The following is a 12,107-nucleotide window of genomic DNA, read 5'->3' as shown; positions in this document are numbered from 1 at the left end:
CTTTTTCTACTGCTCCCTCATTGCTTCTCTTTCTTATTCTTCCTTCATAGGCTTGTAACGATCCCATGAGCTCATCTATGATTATAGACTCAACGTCTTTGGAATCCTCAATTGCAACGACGATATAATCGAATTTTGGAATGAGTGACCGTAATATTTTTTCGATCACACGACTATCAATCGTGACCTCACCATTTCTTCTTAGTTGATTGACGACAACTAAAACTCTCGAAAAATAATATGATATTAATTCAGACTCTATCATTGAGAGAGATTCAAACTCACCTCTTAGAGTTTGCAACCACACCTTCTTCACTTTATCCACGCCCTTGAACGAATTTTGCAAGATCTCCCATGCTTGCTTTGCATTGGCAGCTCTTGATATCTTCTCGAGCGACGACTCATCCATGCCTTGATAAATGAGGAAAATATCTCTTTTATCTCTCTTTCTCGAAATACGTAACATATCTTTTTCATTTTGTGGTAGCGCCGCTTCATCTTCCGGTTCGACATAACCTTTTTCTATTATCTCCCATGCATCTTGCGAGCCTAGTAACACCTTCATTTGAATGCTCCAATTTTCATAATTATCTTTGGTGAGTCTAGGAATTTGGAAGGGAAACATCTCAGTAGCTATAGGATATGTGGCTCTGATAACATTTTGTTGAAAATGATTTGGGATTAATGAGCTAAATGGGTATTGAATATTTTGGAAATGGGCTCACAAACACTCAACTGTGGTTTATGGGAAACAAATAATTTTATTACTCTCTCAAAACTGGTCGTACACAGACCACTCACTCTTCTTACACACTCACTTCTTACATTAGCTTTCACTCGATCACTTCACTGACCTTACTACCCACTTTGGGTTTCCACTCAATTACACCTATACCTTACTTGGTGTCTTCACTCAATTACAATTCACAATGGTTACAGCTGATGCCTATTTATAGGCTTTGATTGACCGACCTCTATAAGGTCTAGAACCTTCCAACTCTCTAGTGTATGACCTACTCTAGAAAACTCTAGTTTTTTTACATTTCTTTCACATCTAATTGCTGACTTTGACTCTAGATTTCTCTAGGCTAACACTTGTTCCAGAATACTCCATCGTCACAATTCTCTTACATTTTCTTACTAATTAAGCCTTCTAGAATATTCTTGATTAATCCAGATCAAGTTTATTCTTTCAACAGGCTTGAATGGCTAAGTCCTGATTAGTTATTAATTTATGTTTATCCTTTTACTAAATTTATGCTTCTGTTCTCTTTTTTCTCCTCTAATCGTGGGGACTGTGATTGCATTTCAATATCCCAGAGTTATTTATTGTTTATATGCAGACTCTTTTAGGATAGGTAGATAGGCTTGACATAATCCTTACTCTTGGTGTAGCTGATGTATTTATTGTATTGAAACACTAAAAGGTAAACTCCCCAAAATCACAGATTCACAGTTGTACCTCACAAACACTAACACCTTGTTTGTTTGCAGCTGACTCATCTGAGTCATCTGGATCTGAGTCGTCTGGATCTGAGTGAAATTACCTGACTCATCTGGATCTGACTCACTAAGGTCTGAGTCAGAAAATATGTTTGTTTTGTGAGTCAGACCTGACTCAGCTGACTAGATTTTTTTGGACAGAAAATGCCCTTGTGCACATTTCAAACCATAACATTTATCACTACTGAAACATCACAAATTGTTCCATTCCAGTCTAAACAACTTCCCTTTTTTGATGGAATTAAACATATTAAACATCATAAAACAATAAAATCTAAAGATTAAAGTCCTACAAACATAAAAGAAGAAACAAAATCTAAAGGAGACTAGCTATCTCATCACGTAAGTTGTTCATATATATCTGCTCTTGTCGTCCAAATAGACGAGGTGCATTTTCTTCCGTTTCCGCTTCCACTTCGACTTCCACCTGTGTCTCATTCATATCAAATGTCTCATTCTCATATTCTTTAAATAGCCAATCATCCAATGCATTACGACGTAGAAAGTTATGTATTGACATGCAAGCAATAACGATATCTCTTTGAGTCTCAAATGAGTAAGAAGGCATTTTACTTAAGACGGGAAATCTTACTTTCAATACCCCGAATACTCTCTCAATCACATTCCTCAATCGAGCATGGGCTTGATTAAACTTCTCCTCTTTTGCCGTTGGAGGAACTCTTCGGTAATCACCTATCCAATACCTTATGTTGCGATACAGACACATAAAAACTTGTGTATGAGAGTACGCAACATCACATAGATAGTATTTGTCTGCAAATTTTCAACAAAAACATTATGAAGTCATGCTGATGAAACTGCAGCAAGATGTAACATATATGCTAGTCCAAACTCTAATCACATCCTCATCTGCCAAAGAAACTTTAAAAAAAAAAGAAAAGAGAAAAATAGAAGAAGATGAAGAAGCAAATGCTGGATTCATACGGGAGATCTCACATACAGTATATATAGCTTTTGGCGCAAGTGGGGCTAACTGAGGACAAGTCATAAGGCATGAGACGCGAGGACGCCAGCATGACAGAAAGTTTAGGCGAGCAAAAACAGAGTAGAGCATATATATCCTAATTCCTAAGTAGAGTTCGGTATATAAGAACGCAGTGCACAAGAATCTAAATAAAATTGAGTAAAGAAAACAAACCCAATGCAGAAAAATGAGACTTAAAATAGAGATATTACCTGGTGGAGGTAAAGGAAACTTGAAATATGGATCACGCACTGCCTCGGTCAATACTCTCGAGTCATGAGCAGTGCCTTCCCATCCAACCACTACATACAAAAAGTACATATCCCAATCACATATCGCAAGCACGTTTTGGGTACATTCTCCTCTTCCCCCTCCTCTATACGGTATTTGCTTCTCGACTGGAATGCTCGCACTAATTAGAGTGCCATCCAATGCACCAACAGCACCTTTAAAAGCACCTTCTCTGAGACGTTTATGCCTTTTAGTTATAGCTGGCTTGTCAAATACATTAGACGGAGGAACTAAAACTTCAGCAGACCAAATCTTCATAGCAGCCAATACTTCATGAAAATACTTACTAACCGTTTCACCCGAATGTTGAAAGTGATACAAAATTACACGATTCCTACAGTTGTGCCCAATTGTATATAAGAACATTGCCATCTTCTCCTCTACTTCTATATATTTACTATCCTCTAAAAGTCCTTTGGCTCGGAACTCATTGCATAATAGGGTAAAAGGAACCTTACTCATTCTCAATAGGTTGTACATATTCCTCGGATTTCCATCTAACAGGTCTTGGGTGAAAGCCTTTCCCGTTAAAATTAACTTCTTGTACTTCGGGCGTACACGCCGTTTAGCCTTCTTAAGTTTCTTCACTAACAAGCATAAAACTACTAGTTGAGATAATAGCGTTTTCATTTTCCTGAAAAGACCAAGTAGATGAAAGAAAATCAATTTCAATACAATATTTAGTAGAGATGACTACGACTAATTTCTTCTGAGTAATTGCACTGCTAGATTCACTCATAGTAAGTTATCAGCTCAGAAGATCGTTATATTCTCAATGTCAACCGATTCTCCTCTTCAAGATTATTAGTATTACTTTGAGTCAGTCAAGTACCCAAACTCAAAGAAAGTCATAATCTCATATGCTAATGCAAAATCATCCACATCTAAACACTTAGGGTCACAAGATGAAATTCTAGGATCCCGCCAGAGTTGATTGAGGCTATTCCTTCTGCTCAGGTGAAACTTGGGGTCAGGTTTAGCTTTCAGGATGAGGTCATAACCCACACGTCTTATCACGCTGAACAATGATGTGAATGTGATCATGAAACAAATTCAAACCAGCTCAAGCAACCAACTCCCAGTTTACAGGGGGCTGTTTTTCATGTAACAATACTTTGATGGTTTAGGTATCCGATATTTCAACTCAAAAATAATTTTTCATTCATTCACAAACCTATATAAGAAAATGAGTACTTGCCTGTATTTAAGTTCTCCCCTTCTCTAAACCCTCTTCCTTGTAGCCTTTCAATCTGCAATGAAATGAAAGAAAAAGGTTAAAAGCATAAATAAGAAAATAACCAGCAAGCAATTCAATGTAACCAATAAGAAAATACGTATTCATTCATTCAACATTCACTCATTAAGCACAAATAAGCACAAATAATACTGATTCATCCATTAACTTCAATAAATACTCATTCAACATTCAACATAAAATAAAACTCGAGTACGTAAGTAACAAACACGAATGTTTTGCAACCCTAACATCTCTAACTATTTCCTAATTTCTCAACATCTCAGTGGATGAGTATTCAAGATTTCTCAACGTTCTTTTAAAAGTTTGTGTACAAAGGCAACACGACGCTCATCGCTTTTCAAACTGACAAACAATTTCTGCCAACCAGGCATCTCTGAAGCTTTTAGAGTTATGCTCAAATACTCATCCATTGTGATGCAATCAGTCTCAAGTAAATTATCCAAAGCTTTCATGAATTCGGCTGCGCTATCCTTTTCTAGAGCAAGTTTCTTATGTTGAAGATGAGTCTCCATCGATGTTACAATAGAACAAACTTTCTCAGTTAATAGATCACTTGATTCTTCCTCCATTTACTTCTTCCTTTTCCTGCCACTCCCCTTTGCATTGAGACTAGAATCAACCTCGTTGTCATCCTCATGATTTTTTTCTTTTCCATGACTTGTACGAGATTCAGATCCATTATTTGAAACCCCTGCAGTTATAGAAGTTCCAGCTGAACAAGGCGGTTCCACTCTTCCAGGCGTATCTCTATTAGCTCCAGTGGAGAATTTCCCATCAAATAAATTCTGCAACTTCTCTGCATCTTCCAGCCCCTTGTTCTTGAATTGACTAGCGTTTTTGATTGTCTGCATCAATTAGAAAGTAAAAATTAATAAATATGTTCAGCTGTTTATACAATCAAAGTTATAATTAGATGCACCAAACAGAACATTACGGTTCATTAAGGTTATGGAAACATTTAACAAGGACTTTTGGTTTTGTTTTGGTCATTAATATCTAAAGACTCCAAACTCCAAACAAAAAAACAACCAATAGATATAATGCCAACAGCCAACCTAACTATATTGATGTCTTTGTGAATACGTACTAAAGTATTGCATACAGATGAATCCGATGTGAGGTATTGAGGTTAGATTATGATTATGATCTTGTGAACAATCCTGCATTCCAGCTTAAAGGGCTCAACATTCTTTCTCTTTCTTGAAGTTTAGGATCTTGTGTGTACATCTATCCAGCTACTACACTACCGTATAGACATATGGTGAACATAAAATGTGGTTTGTAAAGTGAAGTGATTGGAAATGAGAGGTACCTTATTCAGAATAAGTGTACTTATCTGTCAATAGTGCAAGTATAAAAACTGATCTTGACGCATTACCAACTTGTACACTAAGCTCCTGCATTACCAACTTGTACACTAAACTTGTTTCATAAAATATATACTTGCTTGTCCTCAATCAACTATATAGAAACTTGTTTCATAAAATGGTGAACATATAATAGAAAATCTAAAGAAACTAAGAGCAAATAGTGAAGAAAGACATTGTTGACCCAAGTCCTAAAATACCTCTCAAGCGGGTATAATTGCTTTCCACGACCAAACTGTAGCAAAATCATAAATTAACAGATCACGTAGGTTGACCAAAAGTTGTCTTAACTGGCTTAACCTGGACAGCTAGATGTCATTACATTCACATGCTTATATATCTGATATAAATATCACACATGTTCAAAGATCTTACATTATAGCGCAGTCTGTGTTTCTCAGCTCATTGTACAAATAAAAGAACAAATGACCATATTATACTGTCACAACATAAGAAAATCACCATATTACCAATGTAATACAGTAGTAACAAAGTCATCTGAATCGACCAACAATGACCATACTATATAGCTCACCTCATATTTCATTGGAAGCTGTTTATGATTCTAGTTAGGAAGTGTTTCCGGTCAGTTTAAACCTTAATTATCAGTTGAAATGACTATGGAATTAGAAAAACATGGTCAAACATGGGTACACGAATTTACCTCATCGTTAGTCACCAAGAATGAGATCTTAAAAAATACAGAGAAGAAGCACTACAATAGGAAACACTGATTTTGGATCACGTTGATGAATACTAGGTGATACAAAAGGAAAGGAAAGTCGTGTATAAAAAAATTTATCCATCTAAACCTCATCGTCTCTCTCTCTCTCTAGACCACAAACTTTTTATGGTTAGATTACAATCCTTCCATCCAAAGCATAAAGAAACCCATCTATGAGTTCAGATAAACCAACTATGAACTAATTAGAACATTAAAAAAATAAAAGATGAAAAAATAACATTTAAAATGATCTGAACTCAATTATCACCATGATAATTAGTGACCGTAAGACACTGCAATCACCATTCTAATTTATAGACCATGATCGACATAAAGTACATAAAACACACATGAACAGGTAAATTCGTAAGACACGTTAAATATTCAAGAATTTTCATCATCACACAATTGGAAACAACAATGTCAATTACCATTATTAGAAGCATAAATTTAATTCAATCATAAAGTCCAAACAAAACTGAAATAGTCTCTTACCTTGTCTAATTCAATCCATTGCTCTTCGCTCCAATCAAATGTGTTCGTCTCTGCGTTATACCCATGTCCGGTTCTTTCTAAGAGACGGGACCAAGTGACATATTGGGTTCGCAAGTAATCCCAGTGGTTTCTCAACTTTTTTTGTGTGATGGTGCAGTCATACTTCTCAGAAAAGAACTTGCAAAAATTTCCCCACGAAGTTTGCTTCAAAGAAGTTCCAGAAAATCCATACTCAGTAGCTTGTGCCAAACACTGGTCAATAAATAGCCCTCTAAATTCTGGGACGCTCCTAAAAGTTATCTTATTTGCTTTCTTATCTTCCTTTTTCTCCATAGAGAACTAGCATAAAGTAAAACAAATACAAGACGTGGGTAATTTGAAACAAAAAGAGTGTGCTAACTTTTGAGAATTACCATACAAAGTAATTTACCACTAGGCATGATCTTTATGCATTCAGGATATACGGGTTTAAAATGAAGATAGAATATTTGACAGCGAAAAGTAAAAGCAATGGTTGGCACCAGCTCATTACTGTCCTAATATCAAAAGAGAGATTCGCCAAAAGTAATGATCACTAATCCATAACAAACCATTTAACAAGCCAGGACAACATGCATAATATTTGATTGTTGGTTACCAAGAGACATGGATCCACCTTAGCATCTAGATTATCATTGCTTTTACTTTTAAACAACATTTCCTCTATCTCTAAACAACATCATTCCCTTTGCATACAGTAACAAGGTTCTGCCGGCTAGTATCAAGAATTTATGATACATTAATTCATTAATGAAGACAACTTTTCTATTGCTTTCCTTTCCAAAGCACTGTTTTCGTTGAACTTAACAAACTCAGCAACTCAAAATCACACACTAAATATCGAAATGACAACACTTATATAGTAATAAGGATATTGGCTCAGCATTAAGAATCAAATAGATTTCCTATAAGGCTAGGAGCCTAGGACTAATTGTACTATATTTCCCAAAAATTTCCCTGCCCATACTACATTATTTTTTTTAAATTAATACAGGAATACAAGATTATTAAAGGTAGAATTACATTCTCCATTAAGATTAGCTAAAGTAAGTCACAAAATGCACAATAAACATAGCAATGAAAGATTCAGAAAGATTCAGAAAGTACTTATAATTTCAATAAGGGTTGTTATCATTACAGTTACCTAGAGATTTCTTAACTGTAAAAAGGAAAAACAAAATGAAATCCCTAGTTGTATGGTCTAGTATCCTAGCTATAAACAGGAAAGACCCATGTTCTATCATAATTAGCAAGCACAGTTATATTTCTCCCCTAGGCATTTTCACAAACACCATCAGATATTCAACCAGAAAATCTAAATAAAAACCCATCTTCTAAATCAAATAAAACCCATATGAAAATGGAAGAACATGTTCGACTATAAATTTTTAATAAAAACCCATGTTCCGAATCACATAAAACCCATATGAAAATGAGTATGGATGAAGAATTATACCTGAAGATGATGAATGATTCTAAAAGAAGCTTTTAAATGATTTGAAAGAGATGGAAAGATGAGACGAGAGTGATGATTGAGATAGAAATTACTCGATTTGTTGAGAGAGGTGAAGAAGATATCAGTTGAGAATAGATCTAGGGTTTGCCTCCTCATCACCCATCTCTGCTTCCGACGGAATGAACGAAGAAAATGAGAAAGGAAATGAGTTTTTTTGATATAAAACGTGAGGGCATTTTCGTCGATTTCAGTGAGTCAGGGGTTTGAACCACCTACTCAGCAGCATTTCAATGCCTGACTCCCTAGGGCCCGAGTCAGGGGTTAGGTTCGACTCAGATGTCGAGTCAGGGGTTGCTAAATTTACAAAACAAACAGTCTGACTGCTGACTCGGCGCGAGTCAGGGGTTGACTCAGACCCAGACACCGAGTCAGCTGCAAACAAACAAGCTCTAAAAAGTCCTAAGTTGGAAAACTCTCCTCCCACTTTGCTCTTGATATTGGAGGTTTTCTCCTTAGAAAATCCCCTGCACACACTCTCTTTCTCTCTATATATATATCATTGCGACGAATTGATTTAGCAGAACACAGTCGGAAGCGAGCTCAAGATTGTTGCTATGTTGTATTAGGCGCTAGGCGAGGCGAGGCGCCAAGCCCGTCGCCTAGGCGCGCCTAAGGCGCCCTAGGCGATCACTAATGTGATTTATGCTGTGATGTGTTAACGGAGGAAAACAACACAGTCACCACTAGAATTTCAGAAGTAAAACGTAATCAACCAAAAAAGAACAAAATTAAATAAACAAAACTGAATCCGAATCCACTACCACCAGCAGCATGCTCTTTCTCACAACATTAACCTCATTGAAATCAATGCCTCTTGAACCATCTTCCCTACCAAATCATTCACGTTATTCCCTTAAAACTTATTATTATTTGTTTCCATATTTTCATCATTGATTTCAATGGTGATTGATTTTGCATTAATATTGATATTTCACCATATATAAAGTTTCCATACATTGATCATTCATTGGCTCCATGCGTTGACATTTCCGTGATATCTCCATTCAGTGCACGAATCCGCACTCATGAAGTTTCCATATTTTAACCATTGACTGGGATTGAAGTTATACGTAGCAATATTAATATCTTACAGTGAATGAAGTTTCCATATTTCAATCACTAATTGACGAGGAGGTCAATATATAGAAATATTATCATCTAGCTATTAATGATGTTTCCATATTATCATTGATTGTTTGCTGATGTTTTGTTTCCATAGTATTATCATTGATTGATATTGATATTATGCGTGATGGACATTATTATTGATCATCAATGTAAAACAGAGGAAAATTAGGCGGCCGGGAACTTTCCATATATTCTCATTATTACGTCTGTAATTTAGCTGTAAAATCTCTCCAATTAAGATTTGAGAATATATACATAGTTTCATATTTGGTACAGGCAGAGATGATGAAAGAGATGATGAAAAAGGAGGAAATATGGAAAAGAAAAAAGAAACGGAGAAGGATAGGGATATAGAGTTCTGCGATATAGAGAAGAATGATGATTTACCACCTACCCGTGGCACCTTTGGCGATTAGGCTAGCGCCTAACACTTCTGTGAGGCGCCAAACCCGCCCGCCTAAGACGTCGGAGTAGAAAGTAGTGTAAAATAGAATTACTCGGGCGCTAGACCTAAGCTTTTTGCACCTTTGGCGCCTAGGCGCTCTGGGCGAGCGCCTTTTACAACATAGGATTGTTGTTTAACTTCTTGAATTGACTAATTTGTGAGTTTCCATGTACTGTGTTGCTATTTTGCTTCTGTTGGAGTCAAAAATATATTTTCATCTTTTAATTTTTTTTTTTCATTTTGCTTCATAATGTTACAGGATCCATGGATCATCTTCACTCGGACATCCTTTCTCGAGTACCAACGGAGTCCGTTTTAGAGTGAAAATTAGTATGCAAAAGCTGGGAAAATCTCCTCAGAAAAAAGTACTCTATAGATGTGCACGTACGTCGCCAGATTAGCCAACTCTATGCTGCTGATGTTACTAAGATGGATATTGGGTTCCTTTGTACTGGTAAAGGAAACAAACTCAATAGGTACGAGCCTCTTTACTATGGAAGACTACTGCATAATGATAAGATTAATACTGATGATGATGAGGATTCCACTTACAAGGCCATAACTCTCGAAGAGATCATCCAACGTCACTCAATGCCTTCTGATATGCGCTCGGAATACTTGGTTGGTTCATGCAACGGTTTAGTTCGTCTCGGAAGATACTACAACCGCTTTAATATTGAACCAATCTACATATTCAATCCCATCACAGGAGATTATACCTATCTTCCAAAATTCTTGGTACCTGAAAAAAGTCATCCTACAAATCACCGCCTCGCTTGCGTGTTTGGATATGTTGGTTCCACCAATGAGTACAAGGTTGTAAGAATCTATTACGTTGACTATGGAGAGGGAGTGGGATAAGACCAAGTGTATACCCTTGGTAGTGGTTCCACCAATAAATGTATGCCCTTTCCACAGGTGGATCATCAATTCCCGGGTACCTTCGCAAATGGAACAATTTATTGGGTGTGGGGCTTAGAAATTCACGCATTCGATTTGGCCAGTGAAGAGTACCAGATGGTCTCATCACCTCCCTGTAACAACGTTTATCACCGGTCACCTAATTTCGGACTTGTAGTGCTAGGAGGGAATTTTTGTTTCTTCAATCAAAATAAGGAAAAGAGTGCACCTCATATCGAAATATAGACCTTGAAAAAGACAGATATGGACGAGACTTGGTCTAGAGACTTCAACATTGTATACGGGATTAATGAAAGGTGCCCGTCGTATAAGAACAAATTAAAGCCAATATTAATTACGAAGAAGACTGAAGTTATATTTACATGCAATTATGAAACACTCTGTTGTTATGACCCCGATGCAGAAACTTGGAGAGTCATTTGGGATGAAGACGACCTCTCTCTTCCTTTTGGTATTATCAGGGTAATTCCTCATGTAAACACATTTGTTTCTATTAAAGCTTTGGGAGAAAAGACTAGGAAAACTGCAAAGGCCTCCCTATATATCAAAGTGGTAAAGTCGTTGGTTCCTGTATTTTAAGAGGGTTATGAATGAGTACTTGAAGAGCAAGATCCTTATTAGGTGTTCCTCATGGAGGAAAGGAAAACATCTATGAAGGAATCGTCGACACTTACAGGTCCTCAAGAACTGACAAGGAACGAGCAAGACTATCATGGAATGGGGAGATTAGTAACGAGTTGTTAGGTCGCGGCAAGAGAACACCTGCAAAGAAAAAGTTCTGAGAGCCTAGAGACAGTGATTTAGTTGGTGTTTTTGGTTTCTTGATGGCTGTTGCCTTGGTTTTATTTTTCTTTTCTCGTTGAACGTTGGCTGTTATGCCATCTCTTTGTAGCACTTTCTAGTGCACTCTTCTTTCTCTACTTCTTTTTTCCTTTTAATAAAGTTTCAACCTTTTAAGTCAAAAAAAAAGATCCTGATACAGAAACTTGGAGAGTCATTTTTGACAAAGATAAACCTTTTCTCTCTTTTATTTATTTTGAATTTAGGGGAGAAATTACCAAGAAAACTTCAAATCCCTCCCTATCTATTACTATGACTGGATCCATGGAGTCAGTTCCTGACTTCAAGAAGGTTGTGTATCAGGTGAAGACTTTATCCATCATTCAGTCATCTAATTTCGGTGTTTGCATTTCTAGCTGTAGGCGGGTAGGATAGTGTAGGGTGCTTGTGCACTGTAGTCGATTTTCTCAAGTACATGTTTCCGTGGCTTGTTTTTGTTAACGAGCTATTGCACCTTGGTAGTTTCTTAATAAATTAAATTAATGAGACGGTTCCGGACTCTCTAGAACTACGTTTATTACGAATATTCAGGAGAAAGTGCTTAAGCAATATATATCGTACTTTGATATTTGATAAATCCATATTACAACTTTAT

General features: G+C 36.6%; 1 protein-coding gene across 1 annotated transcript; it reads right to left on the bottom strand.

Annotated features, from left to right (window-relative positions):
- Window positions 1-4,236: 4,236 nt before the first annotated feature.
- Window positions 4,237-8,292, bottom strand: LOC113328680 (L10-interacting MYB domain-containing protein-like). The gene is made up of 3 exons (XM_026575709.1): window positions 8,119-8,292; window positions 6,624-6,962; window positions 4,237-4,882 (listed from the first exon to the last, which is right to left on the bottom strand). The coding sequence occupies exons 1-3, from the start codon at window positions 8,272-8,274 to the stop codon at window positions 4,607-4,609; spliced, it is 771 nt and encodes a 256-aa protein (XP_026431494.1). The 5' UTR covers window positions 8,275-8,292; the 3' UTR covers window positions 4,237-4,606.
- Window positions 8,293-12,107: the final 3,815 nt, after the last annotated feature.

The sequence above is a fragment of the Papaver somniferum genome, unplaced genomic scaffold (genome assembly GCF_003573695.1).
Source record: "Papaver somniferum cultivar HN1 unplaced genomic scaffold, ASM357369v1 unplaced-scaffold_114, whole genome shotgun sequence".
NCBI lineage: Eukaryota > Viridiplantae > Streptophyta > Magnoliopsida > Ranunculales > Papaveraceae > Papaver > Papaver somniferum.
The sequence above is the reverse complement of the archived record's forward strand: the minus strand, read 5'-3'. Positions and strand labels throughout refer to the sequence as shown.

Excerpts from the sequence above, each read along its gene's own strand:
- LOC113328680 (XM_026575709.1), bottom strand. The coding sequence starts at position 8,274 with ATGAGGAGGCAAACCCTAGATCTATTCTCAACTGATATCTTCTTCACC. Across the intron at positions 6,963-8,118 it reads GAATCATTCATCATCTTCAG|TTCTCTATGGAGAAAAAGGA; the intron begins GTATAATTCTTC and ends ACTTTATGCTAG. Across the intron at positions 4,883-6,623 it reads AATGGATTGAATTAGACAAG|ACAATCAAAAACGCTAGTCA; the intron begins GTAAGAGACTAT and ends TAATTGATGCAG.